At 37.2% G+C, this 20,883-nt stretch overlaps 1 protein-coding gene across 3 annotated transcripts in view; it reads left to right on the top strand.

Annotated features, from left to right (window-relative positions):
- LOC137405960 (uncharacterized) overlaps positions 1 to 20,883 on the top strand; it is a 30,199-nt gene that overhangs the window by 6,238 nt on the left and 3,078 nt on the right. For 2 of the 3 annotated variants that reach the window (XM_068092443.1, XM_068092446.1), the window contains exons 2-14: positions 1,964 to 2,143; positions 5,228 to 5,478; positions 5,657 to 5,780; positions 8,812 to 9,032; positions 10,439 to 10,631; positions 14,593 to 14,775; positions 15,866 to 15,974; positions 17,146 to 17,269; positions 17,519 to 17,693; positions 17,907 to 18,121; positions 18,634 to 18,796; positions 20,215 to 20,390; positions 20,496 to 20,632. In XM_068092443.1, the coding sequence (XP_067948544.1) occupies positions 1,964 to 2,143; positions 5,228 to 5,478; positions 5,657 to 5,780; positions 8,812 to 9,032; positions 10,439 to 10,631; positions 14,593 to 14,775; positions 15,866 to 15,974; positions 17,146 to 17,269; positions 17,519 to 17,693; positions 17,907 to 18,121; positions 18,634 to 18,796; positions 20,215 to 20,390; positions 20,496 to 20,632 (2,251 nt within the window). The remainder of the gene's footprint in view (positions 1 to 1,963; positions 2,144 to 5,227; positions 5,479 to 5,656; positions 5,781 to 8,811; positions 9,033 to 10,438; positions 10,632 to 14,592; positions 14,776 to 15,865; positions 15,975 to 17,145; positions 17,270 to 17,518; positions 17,694 to 17,906; positions 18,122 to 18,633; positions 18,797 to 20,214; positions 20,391 to 20,495; positions 20,633 to 20,883) is intronic. The other variant, XM_068092444.1, reaches the window with a different exon arrangement.

A 20,883-nucleotide genomic window follows, 5' to 3' on the forward strand; every position in this document is an offset into this window, starting at 1 on the left:
TATACATTTATGTATAAGCATATATATATAGGTTTATATAAATATATGTATCAGCATATATATAAGTTTATATACATATATGTACATGTATAAGCATATATATATAGCGCCTAGCGTGAAACAGTGTTTTAGCCGCCACAGGAATTTTTAGTCAAAAACCGTTTAGTTTTAATATATTCAACTTGTAGCTTTGAGTTTTTTTTTTTAATTTTTTTTGAAATGACATAAATATATTAATAATAGTATGAGGAGGAGAAAAAAATGCTTCCCTAAAAATGTCACTATAAATCTGTTTCACTAAACCGAACCTTTTAGGTAGTAAGTAAATACTGATTCCCTACTTGTCACCGAGTCACTTGTCCCTACTTGTCACCTAACGAGCACGAAATAGATTTGTAGTGATTTTTAGCTGAGTAGTTTTTCCTCTTGTCCATATATTTGTTGTTTTACTCCACGGAAATTATTTCTCCAATGTCTCTAGTTAGCATTTTCGCAATACTAAACTTATGTATATATTGTTAAAATGCATCCGGGGGGGGGGGGGGGGGGGGGGGTAACTCAGTGCATGGTTTGGCCATGACATCTCCGAGTTCCCATGGATAACATCAGACTAGAGGCGTGCGCTTAAACAATGCATTGTTTAAGCGGGTTTTCATCATAGTAATGCCTAAGCTTCGGCAGTCCTTTGTAATTGCTGAACTTTATCGATTAGGATTTCCAGCGCAGTCCGAGCTTATCTGTTTTGAATTATTTGTGCGTTTGACATTGTGTGTTTCAATTGAAGCCTGCTAATGTACAGCAAGCTTCAATTGTGATATTCAAATACCTGTGTGTAATTGCGGTTCAATGACGGTGAATGGAAAGGCCAGACTACAAACACTGGCAAACTAATTGACTAACAAACTACTAGTCATATCGGTGTGTTTAAGTCTCCTGAATAGAATTCATTGGAGGATTAAAATTTTTACTTTGATATCAGCAGCACCCCTTTAGGTTTACCCATCAGCAGCATATGCAACTTCCTCTCACCATGACTAGTTTTTCATAGGTTTATCCTAGTTCAAAAGTGCATTTATGTAGCCTGTAGTTCTGAGATTGTTGAAAAGGTCTGTGCATCTTAGTGAAGGGTTAAAGAAGTTTTTGGTTTTTAACTAACTAATACTCCTTTCTGATCTTTTAAGGAAATCCTATTATTATTACTCTGTGTCCATGTTCAGCCCTGTTTCTAATCCTTGCAACGGGCAGGGCGCTCTCCTATTTCACTTTCTTCTTATTCGTTCTCATCGCCGCATGTCCTTCGTCTGCCGAGGACAATCTCGCAAACCCTTGTTTAGAATGAAGCAAAAAGGCTAAAACATAATGAAAAAAAGACATATTTGGAATATATAAAAACAATATGTTATTGGAAGGTCATTCCAAAAAGAGTCTAATATTTTCACACACCAGCAACATATACACAACTCACTTTATGATTGGCTGTTTCTCTGTCTCTTCTCTGCTATCTGATAAAAATGTAGTTACTTGTGGGTGAGAGAGACAGATCGTTTTCATGATTGATGGCGTTACGATATATATTTCTGATGTATGGAAGAGATGAAAATTTATTTCTGCACCTAACCCCCCCCCCAAACCCCCCCTCCCCCCCTTCCTCGAACAACAGCTCACACCCGTAATCGGGAATTCCTGTCCTAGTTAGAGCCAGTCCTTTTTAGTTCAGCCACTTTTGAGCATATTGAGTAGTACTGGTTTTGGTGCTTCGGTATGTTTGCATTTGTTTAAATCTGTTGATGGCCATGTTGTGTTAGATGCAATGCTGACTCTAGATCAGCAGAAATAAAGGAATATAAAATAGTTGGCCCAACTTAGCCTCTGTCGTAGACCTACTCAGCTGCGCTTATGGACCATCTCTATGAGTGCTGACATATAGTGGTATGTCAGCCATGTGTTTATCAATATATTGCAGAAAGCCTTCTAGTTCCAGCTAACTTGGTAACTGGGCCGTCCACAGATTACGTGATATTAGGAGGCAATATTCCAGTACAATACAGCCTTATCAATCCCCTGCCAGGCATGTATCTCGGTCTATACAAACAAGGCTCTAATGATGAAATCGCTAGAGAAGTTGTCCAGCAAATAAAAACAGGTAAGCTAGGAAAACATATGCTAGTTAAATGTTACATAACGCCTTTGCTACTGTTCCTGATTTGAGTGCAAATGCCAGTCGGATTATATAGTGTCACTTTCTTCATTGGCAACAGGAGGAAATGCTTGAAACAGCCAAATGGTAATTGTGGGAAACATGCCTCATCCGCCTTTTCTTTTCAATTAGAGACGGGTGTTTTTCCCTCACTACACCTTACCTTCTGTTTATTATACTATTCACGCATCTAATGAAATGGTGACACAAACTGGCTGTTCATCTCATGTCATAGTGTTTTTGAATCACTTGTCAGACATCTTTATCAGCGGTAAACCTACTTATTGTATATTTAATAGTCACTGATAGAAAATAGTAATTGAGAATATTCTTGATGGCCATTACACAGCATGTTCCTGATCCTTCCTCATGTTCTTGTAGTCAAATGCTCTGAATATTTCGGAGTTATTGTGTAACTCGTCGCAATGGTGATGCCTCGCCTTATCATATAGAAATGTCACACAGCTTATGTAGGCCTATATATAATTATATCAGTATGTTTTCATGACACGGTTAAATCCGCAGAATGGAAACAGCAAAAGCCCACAAGTCAAACGAGTTTAGTTACTCGCAAATTGTTATCAAATGCTTCATGCTTGCAAAAGATGGAAACAGCACTTGCGAATGACGTGCAGGAAATGCCACACAAGCTATTCCATTTTAAACATTTTCCATACTTAATTTATTTCTATTTAGATTTTAGCAAGGCAGTAATGTACCGCGATGGCTTCTGGTATAGAATTCCTTTATCTTTTTTAACAAAGCACACGCTTTAACCCGTAACATGCAAAAATGTCCATTAAAACAACTTACCACCTCAATGTACACACAACTCCAAATCAGCATCTACACAATGGTAACATGGTCTATGAAATAAGTTTAAATATGACTCAAGAAAAAAGGCAAGAATTCACCCTTGGAACATATAGGAAAGACAACTCTCTTAACTTCCCAGACTTGTACAAGTTACTGTGACCGGTAGAGTCATCAATGCTCGGTGTATTGAGTGTATAATCAGGAGAAAGATAAGCTAGAGGAGGCAAAGCCAACTTAGCCTAATTTAAGCGGGGAAAAGGTTGCCGCTTTTTGTCAAAACTCAAATGATGCTGCAATAAAACTACTAAAGTTCAATTAGTGTATAACTACTCCTGCCGTAGCCAAAGTGTTGAGAGAAAACAATTTTTCAAATGTGGAGAAGAGCGGAGAGTAGCTAAGGTTTGGCTCAATGCAGGATTGCGGGTCCGTGTACTAAGAAGTAATGTTTGTGCGGCTTAATTAGATGTGCTAATCATGAATTTACCATTTTAGCAGGAAGTGGTGGACTGACAGTTACTAGTCTTACTAAGCGATGAACTACACAAACTCAAGAGCACTCGTTTATCTCTCTTTAGTAGCAAGCTTTAACAAGCATCTTATAAACAGTGTTATTGCTTGGTAGCGGAATTTAAGGTATTGAGTTATTCTTACATGAATATGCAAAAGTTTTCATATTTATACATAAGGCTATGACTATAAATACCTAAGGTTATGTCTCTAGATACCTAAGGCTATGATTTTAGAAACCTAAGGCTATGTCTATCCATACCTAAGGCTATATCTATCGGATTCTATCCATACCTAAGGCTATGATTACCCATACCTAAGACTATGTCTATAAATACTTAAGGCTGTCTATAGATAAGGCCATGTCTATAGATAAGGCCATGTCTATAGACAGCCTTAGGTATCGCAAGTTGTTCATAAGACTATAGATAAGGCCATGTCTATAGATCTATACCAAAGACTATGACTATAGATACCTAAGGCTATGGCTATAAATACCTAAGGCTATGACCATCTTTATATAAGGCTATGTCTATAGATATCTAAGGCTATGCCTGTCGGTACCTAAGGCTGTCTATCCATACCTAAGGCTATGACTATCTTTACCTGGCTATGTCTCTAGATACCTAAGGCTATGAGTATAGAAACCTAAGGCTATGACTATAGGAACCTAAGACTATGACTATAGGAACCTAAGGCTATGACTGTAGGAACCTAAGGCTATGACTATCCAGTCTGCATACTCTATTGATTCCTGAGATCAGTCAACGGAGTAAACTGTCAGCTCAACTGACTTCATATAGCCATATCTATGATGTCATACCAACTATCAGTGTCAATTACATACCTCTAGTCAATAATGCTTTAGATTAGTATCTGGGTACACTATACTTAATCTGGGTAGATTATGATTCTGCTGCAACTATCGGATGAGAATGTTATACTATTACATAAATCTGCTTCCCATCTGCTTCCTGAGCGTGTATGTGGCCAACATGTGCATCACAATGTATCACAAGACACAAATACTTGATTCGGTTCATAGATAGCATGCTTGAGTTTGTTCTTAGAAAAGTACAATAATTCTACTTGTTTGCATTGTTGATTGCAAAGGAAAACTGGAATTGTATGCATAACCTTGACCTACAATTTTATTAGTGAAGGTAAAAAAAGTAAGTTAGCATATGCATACGATCATGTGACAATGTCGAGTTAATCGAACTTGTCTTACAGCGTTTGTTGTTGATAAATCATATGTCACGCGCTGCACACCACCCTACGGTTTATAGTACTGAGGTTGTACGAAAATCCTTGCTGATACGACAAAAAATTTCGCAGTGTGAGCCTTTTGCGTGTATTAGCTTGATATTTTAAATTCAAAGCAGTCGCTAAAAAGAGCTTCTAATGTTCTAGTCGTAAAAGGAGTATTAAAATCACTATTTCCCTGAACTTTCTTTTTATAGTGTTTACTGAAACTTTGAAACCTTTAGACGCTAAAGAGAAGGTTTTTGATCAGCTAATACTGTTCAGAAATTACCTGAGTTCCGAATAAATTGAACAAAACTCAACTTTTTGTACCTGATCATCTAGATTCAAAGATACCACCAAAACAGGGTAATGTAAAGGTCTTTGCTTTTCTAACATTGAGTGACACTAAGGGTGGCAGATACCTCCCTCTTAATCTTATCTTTTCTCATCTTTTGATAGGAATCGTGCAATTCCCATGTTACACAATCCTCTATCCTGGAGTTTATGACGTAAAACTATTTAGTTCCTCCGGAGAAGTTCTTCCTTTGGGTAAAGCCTCTCAAATTACAGCCGTCTGGCCTCAGTTTAGCCTCACCCTTCCAAATAAACACATAGCCCAAGAGGCGACACAACTCCAGCTTATCTCTGTCTATCTCAATCAAAAAATAACCTGCAGGACACAAGGACGGGAGACGTCATTTTACTTGGAGGTAAGGATGCCAGTTTTGTGTGTTAGCTAGTAGGAATTCTTTTGACCTGTTTTGCGTCATGTTTCTCTGGTAAACATTCTCCTTACACCGAAGATTTTCCTTTCGCTGCTCAGGGTAAAATGCAAGTCTTATAACAACGCATGTACTGGTATATGTAGAGCTCGGTTGTCCTTGGCAGGTACAATATTCTGAAGAAGAGAGTTTTACAGACATTCAAGTAGTCCACCTGGAGGAAGATATACAACTGAAAACGTTAAACAACGATGCTCGTGATTTGCCATGTCAGCTGTTCGATCGAGCAGGTTAGTTTTATAAGTACGGTCTGAGATCCTTAAAAAGGTGGAAGAAGTTTGTGGGAGCGTGGAAGATACTGTCGTAACAAAGAGGTGTCTGTAGACTAAGAATAAATGAAGTCAGTATATCTATGTTTGCAACATTGCACACTCTGAAACTGTCTGTAGTAAGGCTAACATACTGGAGACAAAACCAGAGGTGAAATGAAACTCTAGCACTATCGCTAGCGTTACAACGAAAGCTCTGCAAAACATTCTGGAGGCATGATTTGTCCTTTGCATTAAATAAAACAGTTTGGATTAAGATGTTTGAATTACAAAGTAAAAATCTTTTAGTGTTTGATTTTGATAACTTTATTTTCAAAGTAATTTTTGGTCCGAATGTCATTACGTTATGTTAGGGCGATGTAGTTCAACTTCTAAGTTTTTTTAGAAGTTGAACTACATTCTTTCAGTAAATTTAAAGTTTCATTTTAAAACACACAGTCTGATGATCAGCCAACCAATCACAACAAAAATACAGGCTTAAGCCTGGTTCACATATCGATAGCGTGACTCCGGCGGTAATCTTGCGCAGCAAAACGCTTGCGTCGCTAGGCTCGGCGGTTTCTGTTCACATAAAGCTGCATCACTAATAATCGCATAAAAAATATTCGCTTGCCATGCCGTTTCGATAATGCTGACCTTCACCTGCCCAGTGCATTTCGGGAAGGTTTTGCCTGCGGCTCTTCACGAAGGTTGAACAACGCTGAACTCTTGCATTGACCGCCGGCAACTACCGGCAATACTCGGCGCTACTCGGCATGTAGGTTCACATTTCACCGCTGGTAGCCCTGCGGTGCTATCGCCGGTGCTTGTTGCGTATATGGGAACCAGGCTTGAACATCAAGCGCTCCTAATACACACACATGTATGAGTGTTCAATGTCAAGAATCAGCTCTGTATTTTTTTTAGTTTACTTAGAGCTTTACTAGCTACAAATGGCCTTTGCGTGCCAGGATAATCTACACAATCGGATATATGATATAGGTATTTCAATCAAATACTAAACCTTATATAACTACAATTGTATTTCATTCGATCATCAGCTAGATATAGAGCTGCAGTCACTCGGCTGAGCCCTGTCCTCTCAGCTGGGTGTAACGTAATGTCACTATGTCAAAGAAGGATTGTCAGAACCAGCAACCTAGCACAGCCCCAGCTCTTCTGTAGATGTGTGTGTTCATTATCAATGTTACTCAATATCCAGTAAATATTGTACCCGAGTTATACCGGCGTTATTGCACCTTGAGGAGCCCCTTAAGCCTTAGTAAAACAGCTATGCACTCTAGTGTGATAAGCCGCTGTCGTACATGCAAAGAATCTGCTTTTAATCAAAGGATTAACAATCGCCCTCTAACACAGCTGTAAGTTAGATAAAATATTTGTGTTCAGATGAAAGTCTATACAAGGTTGTAAGAGTTCCAGTTAGGCCAGTTCAGCCTTTTATACCGTGTAATGCTAGGGATGTTGTCAATATGTTGTGATCGTACGCAGCTAGTGAATCCCAAAATGACCGTACTTGCTAGTATCCTGCTTGGTTCGCTCTAATCTTGTCAAATGTTCAAACCCAGCAAGGATACAATTAAAATCTTGAGCCAAAATGGCAGGGATTAATGGCTCCTGCTTAGTAATGACATCCTTTTAGAACTGTTAATTGCATCTTGTTGACCATGTAATTACACATTACCCATGTAATCACGCATTCTGGGCTCAAGTTGACATAAGCTTAACGCTCATTTTGAGCTCCAGATATTTAAAAGGCGGAGGGGGGAGGGGGGGGGGGAGGGAGGAGGCCATGCTGAGTACTTGATACATGTCAGACAAAAGCTACAAACCTCGACAAGTAACAATTGCATTCTATAATTAGTGCAGCTGGGATACAAAATTGATGTTTACCAATAAAAAAAACCTGTCTTCTTTCCTTTTTCTCTTCTAATAGTTGCTTTCGTTTTGAACTGGAACCTTTCCAAGGACTTGGTTTCTGCACCTAAAACTTATCTTTTCTCTTTTGTATCTATCTTACCTTCACCTTTGTTAAGCTAGTTTATTAGTGATAGTAGTAGCTTCACCGTATTGTCAGCGTATCGTCAGCTCAGCGTGTGCCGCTAGTAAAAGTAGAGATAGGGTCAAAAGTACTGAACATCTCCAGATGCAACGGATGACGATGACGGATGACGATAGGCAGCGCGATGTAAGATGCCTGGAGTAGAAGAATCTTGAGTATTATAAATAAGTGATGCGGACGTTGTCAAAGGATGCCACGCTTTCATTTCACTTCTTGTGTGAATGTACAAACATTCATGCAAGTCTTTATTTATAAATATATTGAAGCTTAACAAAGACGTGTTTGGTGAGACAGAATCTATTGACCGTCAGATCAATAGTCAGGATGAAGCAGTAAGTCGACCTATTCAAGCATTGCCATCACGGTTGATAGCTAGCTATCCGCTTCTTACCTTTACTAATCTATAGTTTGAGGAATTGCGACTTGCTCTTCTAAAGAATTTCTAAGTTTTTTATTATTTGAGCTATTAATCCGATCGTGAGTGCGTTTGAAAAAAGAGCAAAAGCTACGACTGTCCTCTTAACCGTCAAATAAAAAAGTCGTGTTATTGATGGTTTATTGATTAGGCATGATTGACACATGCCTTTGGCATAGAGGAGTATCGATTGTCTTCTCAGCTTATCACTCTGACTGCAGACTAATCCTACCTATTACAATTACCTTCTCATTTCAGAAAACTAGAACTTTTAGATAGTAGTTAATAGTATGTTTGTCACGGATTAATCAGCTGTGAATGGATAATTTGAATATGTACTAATATGAAACTTGTAGTAATTGGCTAACTGTCATAATCATGATAGAATGAAGAGTTTCAAGATGTCTATTCGTTTACATGAGAATGTAATCGCTGAAATGTGTATATGTTTAGTTTGTCCAAAATCAGTTCCAAAATTATGATAATACCCAAAGTTCTTTACTGAGCTGTTTCTGCAGGTTTCTATAGAGTTGTACTAAGGCAACGCGAGTCAGAGAGTTATGTCAGCACATCTAACACTATGACAGTAACATGGGGAGACTACTACGAACTTTCAAGTGTTCAAACTAAAGTCTTTCCATGTGCTGACCAGCTGGTTATTACCTTCACAAGACCAGACTGTATCACAATGGCGGATAACATACATATGTATGCAACGAGGTTGGACAAGACAGGACAGGTTAGTTATAACTCGGAAATCTTGACTGCTGACTGATTGTCGTTATCTTAAACATTTTTACAAAGAGTCGTGATATGGTGATCATATGTTCATCTGGTGATCATATCTTCACCCGGTGATCATATCTTCATCCGGTGATCATATCTTCACCTGGTGATCATATCTTCACTTGTCACCTGGTGATCATATCTTCACCTGGTGATCATATCTTCACCTGATGATTCTATCTTCACCTGGTGATCGTATCTTCACCTGGTGATCATATCTTCACCTGATAATTATATCTTCACCTGGTGACAATATCTTCACCTGGTGACAATATCTTTACCTGGTGATCATATCTTCACTTGGTGATTATATCTTCACCTGGTGATATTATTTTCACCAGGTGATCATTTCTTCACATGGAAATCATTTATAGCCAAGCAACTGTACCATCCCTCAATAATAAATTATAAATCCCTTTCTCTTCCAATTCATTGCATAATCTAAAATGTTTTCATTGTCTTGAGGAACATTTAGAAAACAATAGAAAGATGTAAGAGTTATTTCTGGCCCATTCAGTACTCAAGTATTCCGGATAATGGGCTGAATTACAGAGCTTTTATTTCACCGAAGCACCTGTGATCACCTGTTTGCTTACTCAACGCGTTGCTCTGTTTGCCTGCCAGTCTCAAATTTCATGTATACTTTAGCTTTAATTTTTTCTCACTTTGATTAACACAGAAATATTGATGTTTTCTTACCAGAAGAAACTGCAACGTAATAGGAGTCAGATTTCACAGGGACGAGTAAGAATGATTAGTTTGCTTTGGTAGCTCTATGCATAGACATAGTAAATGGGCTTTTAAGTTGCATAGCCTTAGAAGCTTGCACGCAATGTGAATTCACACAAATTGTGAGAAAATTATGTTAATTAACATGATTCTCTGTCACTTCATTGTCTCTTTATTATTGACTAAGTGTAGAGAATATATTTATTCCCATTATATTTATCATCTTGCACGATATGTATCTGTTAGTCTGTTAGTCGCATTTGCTTCTAAACTTACAAATGAGGTGGTTAATTATTTTTACCTCAATTGCTCAAGTTTGGTCACAACTTCCTTGCTGCCGCGCACGCTGCCGGGCTCGCTGCCATCTCAGAGCTGTCAGAATTCTCAGTTTACAAAAAGAATATCATTCCAGCTGTCTTGGTTTGTGTTTTGGTTGTGTACAAGTGACTCGTGGTGAGAATTAGTCGTATCATTTGGCTGTTAGTATTACACCTCAATGACCTAGCAAAAGCTACCTGCTGGTAAAAATTTATATATTTTGACTTCCCAGTGGCATAAAATTTTATTTCTCATCCACATATTGGCAGCGTGCAAAGAATGCTGAAAACAATCGATAATGATTGTTTGTAGCAAGAACTCTCCTACATGTATGAAGCTAAGGCCATGATCAACAAGACCTCAGTCTCCTTCAGTTGTGATGACATCAGGCGTTACCATTGGGCCAACAGCCCAACTGCCTATTGCTTCAGATACCAGAGTGTAGCCTCTAACCAAGCTGTGGTGGACCACAGTCTATTCTGCCTTCCCATTAACAGCAGCATTGGTAAGCAACGATCAACACTTATTGGTAGCCTCTGATCTGCAGCTTCGTTTACACTTAGCTGGGATGTTAGGCAAAAGGAATGGGGGTATATAAATACGAGCCCTAATATAAAGCAGCAAGCATGATCAACGCTTAAGGCTTCCTAAGACTCACTAATTATGAGTTCATTATGCTTCAATATATACAGTATATATAACATGTATAAACATATTATAATAATATATTTATAAACAAATTAAAATAATATAATAATAAATGAATATATTATAATAAGATATATAAACATACTAAAATAATTAAATGCATATATAAGCATACTAAATTAATATATATATTAATACTATATTTATATAGAAATATATTACCGTACAGGATGAATTTATTCGCGGAGTTATAATATGCGAAAATTGTTATTTCATGCATACTCGCGGATTAATTTATTCGCGGCTAAAAACTGTCACTCTCTATGAAGAGTTAACTCTATTGCGTCTTACAACAGAGTTAATTATACGCATGCGCGCATTGCGTGTGCTCATACACCGAAACGCGGTATACACCACAGCTTCCAACTACGAATCAACCATGCTAAGCTATAAATTTTTTGCTGCACTCAGAGGTTTTCACGAATATTCATCAATTTGGAGGCCTTTGATGAACCAACAATTTGTGGTAAGTAATGAGTTTTTTCAAAACCATTTACTAAATTAGTTGAATTTCACTTTGGCTTTTCGGTAAAACGCAATATTTATTTTTTCCATCCCTACCGCTTCGTTATTTGTTTTAGTGTGAGAAAGATTTTTCATCGTACACGGAGGCACCATGACTACAAGGGTGGTAGATGTCATTCTTAGAAGATCACCAATCATTCAGGGAGGTCTTGAAATTAGGTAGAAGTGACTGCAGCTGCTAACGAGAAGAATATATCTGTTTTAAAAAAGGAACAAAAACGCCTTTACGAGCACAAATTTTTGGCCAACCGGCAGAACTTTGCAATAGTAAGCCACGAGGAGAGTTCTGATGATAACTTCCTTACCAGTCATGCAGTAGCGATAGAATCGCCTTTAACATCTACCCAAGACAGTGACAGCGATATAGAGCTGCTATTACCAAAATAACTAGTCAGAGAGCACCATTACACTCTAGTATTCACTTATCAAGAGTACCAGTTCAATTTTATTGTTAGACAACCGCCATATGGACTAAACTGTTTATATTTACTCCATCATTTGTAAAATTTTATTTTTATTTGAACTATTTTATTTGTACTCAAGTTTGTAATAAATTATAATATATCTATACACGAAATAAAATATATAATATAATCGTGTTTGTTGCAGCGATATCAATGAGTTGTTGTCGATGAAGGGGTCTAGGTTGACTGGTTGCTTCTCTGCCAATATTCCTGCCTTGATGAATATTACGACTTGTCTCTAGTTTTCGTAATCAGAGTAGGTTGTTTCATTCTCAATCTGCAGTAAACACAAAAAGAAAACATTAATAAGTGCAAAAACGTGCTGTGGTACAGAAGTGCAAAAACAATAGCTAAAGTATTTAATGAAAGTGATCAGTTTTTAAACAAAAGAATTAACTAATGCAGTTAATTATGGAAAAACGTATCTGCACTGCAAATCAAATACATACCATAATGTCCAGATCAGAATCATGATCATCCTCAACTTCGGTATTAGAGATTGATGGAGTTGATTTCAATGTAAAAAGACTAGGAGAGATTTTTTGCGATGACGAAGCCATGCCGAATAGCTTGTGAAAACCTTGAATAATTTTGTAAAGTTTGATGCAATGGCAATAAAACTTGAAGCCCGTGATGATTTTAAAGAAGTTTTGGAACTTGGCTACGTTTAGTACTTCTGCCTAGCGTCTATTTTTGCAATGACGCCATTTTGCATATCTTGTGACAACCTTGAATAATTTTGTAAAGAAATGTGATGCATTGGCAATGGTGTTAGCTCAAAGCCCAGGCAATGATTTTAAAAATGTTTTAGAACTCAATTACGTTTAGTATTTATGCCTAACGGCTAGTTTTTAATTTGATGCAGTAGTTATTCTCCCTTGTGATTAAAAATAGAACTAATTATTCACGGAATTTAATAATTCGCGGAATTGACTGTTCGCGCAATCGCGAATTTTTATAACCAACGAATATTTTCATCCTGTAGGGTAAAATACTTCAATATGTATAAATTCAGTTTAAACTTGTTAATAGTCTAAGTTAAAGTAAGCTGCACCCACCTCTGAGTCTACACAACGCCAAACCTACACTTCTAAACCTACACCTCTGAACCTACATCGCTAAACTTGCACCTCTGAACCTACATCTCTAAACCTACACCTCTGAACTTACATCTCTAAACTTGCACCTCTGAACCTATATCTCTAAACCTACACCTCTGAACCTACATCTCTAAACTTGCATCTCTGAACCTACATCTCTAAACCTACATCTCTAAACCTACATCTCTAAACTTGCACCTCTGAACCTATATCTCTAAACCTACATCTCTAAACCTACACCTCTGAACCTCTTTACAAAGTTTGTATAACGCTTTCGATTAATAGCTGAAGTATTTATTGTTAGGTTTTAAGGCTATGGAACATCTTAAACAAACAATAATGTATTCTTATAAAGATATGCGCTCCAACACATGACAGACTTGATATACAGAGAAAATCTCAGAGCATATCAATTTTTTATGTAGGTGTTAGACTATATTATAACAATGTAAACTGATATAGCATAATATAATGTATTGCCATTTATTTATACAATAATGAATATATAATAGTCTTGTAATCTTGCTCGATACTGTCGCACTGAGAAAATAGTTTTGGTCAAAATTAAAGTGTTTCATAAAAGGTTTTGTCTGTACGGGGACTCGAACTCACAATATTGAAACCCTCAGCTAACCACGCTTAAATTGACCACGTTTAGGATTTACCTAACAATCTTTACTATAATAATTACGGTAATTGGTGACATAAAAAAAATCTTTCATGAGAGAAGAGATTCGTGCATTATCTACTGCTAATATTATATATCACTTTATTGACAATCATTTCATTTCAAACAGAAACGTTTTCAAAATTATACCTTACAAAAATCATAAAACAATTCAGAGGGCATCAGTTAGCCAATAAAGTTAAATAAATGGTTGGACCTATAACATTTAAATGTAAACATTTAAACGTTTACATAATTAAAACATTAAACATTTTTCATATAGTATTAAAGTATTAAATGTTCAAATAACGCTTATTTAATGTGAAAAAACAGACTCCTTCAGACAGCGCAGGGCTCAATTGGCAATCTGAGTAGTTTCGTTTTTTTATAAATGATCCACAATCTATTAGATTAGAAACTAAAAAGAACGGCATTCATTGAACCTGTTCATGGATGTCACATGTCATGTCAATGTCACAAAATGAATGTCGACATGTGCATTGAAAATGAGGAAATCCTGAGCAGCACCAGGTCTACTGTTAATATAATATAACTATATAATATATTGCAATATAATTATATAATATATTGCAATATAATTATATAATATATTGCAATATACATGTAGTTATATAATATATTGCAATATAATTCTATAATATATTGCAATATAGCATAACTTTTTAACATTTTTGTGATTATTATTAACTTTTGTGATATTTTGGTCGCTAAAATGATGTCATTTAAAATGCAAACTGTGACAAATGAAAAAAGCTTTGCATTTGCCAGGTAAAGTCAAATAACTAGGCTGTTTCTAGTTTTCTGTTTTCCGCACCTTGTCTAATATTATCGATGTCTGTAGTAGGCTCTACTTCCTTCTTAGATATGACAAATTATTAGCTGTAGATTTTGCATGTTTTTCTCTAGTCATAGATATATTTTAGACACACATATCTTTTATCAAATAGCTTAACAATTTCTTTTATAAATGCATACTCGCAGGGCTGCCTGTGGATGGCCAGTGGTCCCAATGGTACAAGTGGTCTGAGTGCTCGGGTAACTGCGAGTACGGGCGGCAGTCCCGTGTCAGATATTGCAACAGTCCATCGCCGGCTAATGGAGGCAAGTTCTGTGATGGCGGTGTCTCCGTAGATTGGCGGGTGTGCGAGAGCAGCTGTAAGACTGGTAAGTACCTGTAGCACGGGTTGGTGTAAACGGGTAGACCTTGACCCTGATCAGGTATAGCTTCTGACTAGCATAACAAGATAACTCTATGTTTGTATAACTTTATGTTTGTATAACTCTATGTTTGTATAACTCTATCTTTGTATAACTCTATCTTTGTATAACTCTGTTTGTATAACTCTATGTTTGTATAACTCTATGTTTGTATAACTCTATGTTTGTATAACTCTATGTTTGTATAACTTTCCATTGGCATTGGTAATCATCAACAAAATGATGTTTTTTCAGTAAAAAAACAGAAATCAGGAATTATTGAGTGAGTGGAACAAACATGTTTTAAAAGTTGGTAATCTGATAGTATTGCTGAGGAATCGGGATAGTGAATTGAAGGTTGCAGTTACAGAAAGTTCATAAACCGACACATATGATGGTGGATGCGGTATGTTGGTGTCGTAAAATAGAAAATAATGTTGATCCTGCAAGATGATGCAAAATGATAAAAGAACATGCAGCTTCTCAAAAAATACGGGTTCACTAGATGTCCATGTAGTTGAGAGAATAATATTGAATTATGATATTTGAGACAAGCAAGTTTTTCTGATTTCTGTCTATCAGGCACTAATCTTTGTTGTTGAGGTCCAGCGATGGCTCATAAATAATAAATCTACAGAAGCACCTGCTAGACATGTCACAAGTGGCCTTCAGTGCCTCTACAAATTGACTGGAGCACTGTGATTGATTGATGAGCTTGGGTGTTCTATCGCGTCTCTGCGTAATGCAGAAGTATTTGACAACTTCATTATTAGTTTTTGGGAGATTTTGTTTATTTAAATTGTGAAAAAAAGTTATAGAAACCAGGCAGCAGAACATGCAATCAGTGCTCTCATGTGATTTTATATCTCAACGTTTTTGCTCATTTTCATGAACAACTCTTTCATAGCTAGATGGATGTGGGAAACTTTTAGAAATGCATAAGACAACTCCGGACTGTAGTTAGATTGTTGTTTCAGCTAAAGTTTTCAAAATTGGAATTTTTTAACAGATTCTAGTCTTGTTAATTGTATTTAGTTTTTCTTTCATCTCATTTCAGCTCCTCTTCTTAGAACAGGACCTGTTACCAGTAGACCACGCCATAGAATACCAAAATGCTGGTGCGGTTGCCCTCTTTCAGACTCTTCTGGAATAATTATACCAGGAAGGTGAGCGAGTTACTCTATACAAGCATATTGAAGGCAGAAACATGAAGAGTGCAACATAAACATGTTACAGTAAAGTGGCTATATGAATAGCTGAGTCTTGCTGGTGTTGGCATAAACTTGTAGGAGTTGCATTCTCTCACTCCCTCAAACTTGCTATCAAGAGAAAGAGTTTAGTGCTTTGTGGGAGTTGCATTCTCCCACTCTCTCAAACTTGCTACCAAGAGGAAGAGTTTAGTGCTTTGTGGGAGTTGCGTTCTCCCACTCCCTCAAACTTGCTATCAAGAGAAAGAGTTTAGTGCTTTGTGGGAGTTGCATTCTCCCACTCTCTCAAACTTGCTACCAAGAGGAAGAGTTTAGTGCTTTGTGGGAGTTGCATTCTCCCACTCCCTCAAACTTGCTATCAAGAGAAAGAGTTTAGTGCTTTGTGGGAGTTGCTTTCTCCCACTCCCTCAAACTCGTTATCAAGGGAGTTTAGTGCTGACAGAATGTTTATGTTAAGAACTATCATTTTCTACCCTTCACTACACATTTAATAATAAAACAGTCTGCACAATAGAACAGTAAAGTAGGAACTAGTAAAGTAGTAGCTTACTAGACCTGCCTTAAGCTGTAGTAACGAGCAGATCTCTGACAGTACCACAAATCTTATAAGACAAGAGCTACTAATAAATTTTGAGCATCGTGTGAATAACATGTAGCTATTTTTGTTGTAAATTTCAAGTGCTGCAGAGAAGCACATCATGGCTTCTTCCCGTTAATTACTTCAAGTCGCTAGCCTCATCGATTTTACAATTTCTTTTGAACCAACATGGCGTTATAAACAAACGAATTGCGATGAGAATCACTGTTTTTTTCACATACATGCATAGTGGTCTACTAGTGGTAATTCATAGGCAAGTCAGTTAGTTGGCTTACTCCAGAAACATTCTAGATTCTTCTTTTTACAAATGATGCACTCAGAGACTTGCGACACTATCACACCCGATGTAATAACAGTACGTATGTGGTATAAAAGGTTTCGACATCTAAACAACATAAAGCAACATCCATATTAGCAAAAGAGTCTGACAAGTTGACAACAAAAATCACAGGATAGTTCAACCTGTTTACCAATTTCCAAAAAGAATGTTTTTGTACAAAACCACTTACTAAATGAAAAGTTGTCTTACAGACGCTGCAAGGGAGATGCAAACTATTTTGTGCACATGGTATGGCACATCACAACAGAAAAGGGTTCACAAATCCAGCTGAATGTGTCAGAGTTTAAATGGAATCACGGTAGCCAAATTTTAAAGGTAAGCAACTTTTAATAAAGCCGAGAAGCTGTCAGATTACAAGCAAACGCCTTCTTACTAAGACTGTTTGTTTGCTTATTATAATACAAAGATAGTAATATTATAGATTACTAGACCATTGTTTGTTTTTTTTTGATTAGCAGGTTATAACTTAGCCTAGTACAATGTATAAGTCAATATGTATTGCAGCAATGTGTTAATTTAAAAACTGAATATTTAAAAAACTGTGGCATTGGTTCCATCTGTCAGGTGAGGGACGGTTTGACATACAGCAGTCTCCTGCTCATGGATCTCAGAGGTAATGAGGACCATGATGAACAGCATGTCATATCTTCCAGTAACTACCTCCATGTCGAATTCATGTCAGGAGAAGAAGTGCCTTATGACTTTGACCTATTTATCATATCTTACAGCACATATTACGGTCAGTGACCCAATTTCTACTTCTACGTACTATTATATGTTGTTTATTTGGCGTCACTTGGTATATGTATGTTTACTTGTTTACTGTTGAAAATAAAGTTTTATTCCCACAGAACCAGATGATAAATATTTGTCTGTAGGCATATTTTTTGTCTTTTTTTAATTAGCTTTCGCTGTTTCCTCGCGGTTTATAAGCATTGAGTTTTTATTTTAGCAGCTGGAGAGTCATATTTATTACAAGGACAGGCGACTACAAATCAAAGTGAGAATCAAAAATGGAGGCTGCCAGCCATAATTGGTGGATCTGTAACAAGTGCAGTTCTCATCTTCACATTCCTCGCTGCGTATGCCTATCGGAGAATACGAGTGGCTCAAGTGATCAAACGAGCGCAAGCACAAAATACCAGCCCCAATCATGTGGTTATGCAGGCAAGAATTTACTGCTTATGGAATCTTCTTGGCTGTAAAATAATTGTGACAATAAGTAGTGTTGTGAGATTTATATTTGAGTTGTCTTTCCTTTTTTATGAAAAGATCACTCCCAATAAGTAGCAAAATTGGTTTTTGCTTGGTCACTTCTATGACACTCTTTCAAATACACTGCTTATAAGTAACTGAAGTATACTACAAACTAAATGATATCAATCTGAGATGCACAATGTCTAATTGTACCGCAAACGTCTTCCCCAGTATGTTTTCACTTCATCAGTCATAAGCTATCTAGTCAATTTCCTGTGTGACCATCACATTAGATTTTTACAGTTTTATATGCAATATAAATCTGTGCGACCAAAACCCGTCAGTTTAAGTCTGTAGGTTTGGAATTGCTAGGCCACAGGCTATTTCTATAGCCTGGCGAGGCTTTAACTAGTTCATTGTAAGAGGAACGCTCCGACTTCTGAGCCGGAAAACGTTCTGTAACATTCACATTTCACCGACAGGTTCAATCAGGAGAGTACACAAACTTTGGGGACATAACTCCTTCGGTGCAAACCGTGAGGAGTGGCCGTGGTGGAGAGAAAACTCATACCTCGACTGCTAGACATTCTAGGCGGGACCAACGAGCCAAAATTCATCGTACTAATCATCGAAATAAACTACAAGGTTTGTAGGCGATAACAACGGTGGTGGCCATCATCTCTAATCGTAACTTATAACAAAGTAGGGATTTCATCGGTAGTGTGCAAGGTTGTACATGTAGTTGCCCAGAATATTAGATTGTTTTAAATGTTTCAAATGTAAAGAACGTAACAAAGTCTAAAATTTGAGTAAGTTGAAGCTCACTCACCAATACTGTACGTTTATTTCACTGTGGAAATTGAAATCTGACTTTGAAAATGTTTTTAATCTTTTTTTATTTGCAGCATTTTAAACCTTTTGTGATCACCATAACTATAATGAGAGAGAAATAGTGTTTTACTACAGAAGTTTACCAAAGAGTGTAAACACTGGAATATTTTATACTTCATACCCCTGATAAATATAGAGGTATTACAGTATTTTTTGCAACAATTGTGTACACAGACTCTGTGATATTTTGTACATTACTCCTACCTCGCATAATTGTAGAGGCATTACAGTAGTTTTTGCAATGATTGGGTACACACACTCTGTGGTCTTTCCTACTCTTGATGATAGTGGAGACATTACAGTAGTTTTTGCAACGATTGGGTATACAGACTCTGTGATATTTTGTACTCCTACCTCTCATAATTGTAGAGGCATTACAGTAGTTTTTGCAATGATTGGGTACACAGACTCTGTGGTCTTTCTTACTCTTGATGATAGTGGAGACATTACAGTAGTTTTTGCAACGATTGGGTATACAGACTATGGAATATTTTGTGCTCCCAAGTCTCGATAATTGTAGAGATATTATTGTAGTTTTTGCAATGATTGGGTTCACAGACTCTGGGACAATTTTTACTCCAGGTCTCTCATAATTGTAAGAACATTACAGTAGTTTTTGCTATGATTGGGTGCACCATAGTACGCAAAAGCCTAGACATACAGAACTCTTCAACAGTAGGTACGCATGTCACTGGGACGCATCACCAAGATCTTTGTCAATATTTTATGTTTATAATGGATGAAAACACTTGCAGCACACATGAGAAGTGTGTTTGATGAACAATAAAATATCCATTATTGGAATTGTCAGCGCGTTGTCTCATCAATAAAGTAGTTACTGTGATGAGTGCTTATTATTGAAAGAGTAGAAGATAACTCCAAGTTTATGAATATGTGTCAGTCTCACTGATTATTCACTATCTTTCAATTACTAACTAACAGTTATATTCATGTGTAACTTGAAGGGTTTTTCATAAGAAATCTAAAAATCCTGGAAGGTGAGGGTTTACTTAAAGGTTTACCTTATGCTGCCTTATGACGGTAATGAATACAGTATAATTTAAATATCCAAGTTTTCATCACCTGTGCACAGTCAGAAATTTAATCTTGGATTCAGCTACTCTTGAATGTTGGAACACAACTGTTTCTCTAATGAACAAGTTTGTCAACAGGTATAAGAGAAGATGAGGGGCCAGGTATAACCCTCCCGGATCCATACCATGTGAAACCTGAGGACTTCCTTCACGCGAGCGACCTGCTGCACTTGAGTACTCCGATAGCCGGCAGCCAGCATCCCCTCAATCTGAATATCCCTCCAGAAAAAGGTGGAGCAAAGCGAAAGGCTAAGGTCAGGACTGACAGCGAGTTGTCTTATCTGCTGAGTAACTTTTACTAGAATAAAAATTATGTTTGTCGATGTACGACATTGATTACAAAGAGCTAACTTTTGTAGAAGCATAAGAGGAGACGACTCAGGTCAAAGCAAGGACCATATGAAGATCCTCAGGAAGTAGATAATCTCATTAATAGCCTTCCAGTTGCTCCAACTGGCAAACGATATGCCTCAGTTCCTCCGGTGGATCCAGATAGGTACGCCCTTTGCCTCCTTTACACTCACGAGCTTGACTCTTACATACTCTTGTTCTTTGTAAAAATAGGTTTAACAGAATTTGTAGGAAGGCCCACAATTGTATAAAACCTTTAATCTTATCATAAACTAGTACCCTGGCATTTCGGTTTGCCGTGAGACATCAAGTGTGCCGTGAGACATCAAGTGTGCCGTGAGACATCAAGTGTGCCGTGAGACATCAAGTATGCCGTGAGACATCAAGTGTGCCGTG

Source organism: Watersipora subatra, chromosome 10 (assembly GCF_963576615.1).
Source record: "Watersipora subatra chromosome 10, tzWatSuba1.1, whole genome shotgun sequence".
Lineage (NCBI taxonomy): Eukaryota > Metazoa > Bryozoa > Gymnolaemata > Cheilostomatida > Watersiporidae > Watersipora > Watersipora subatra.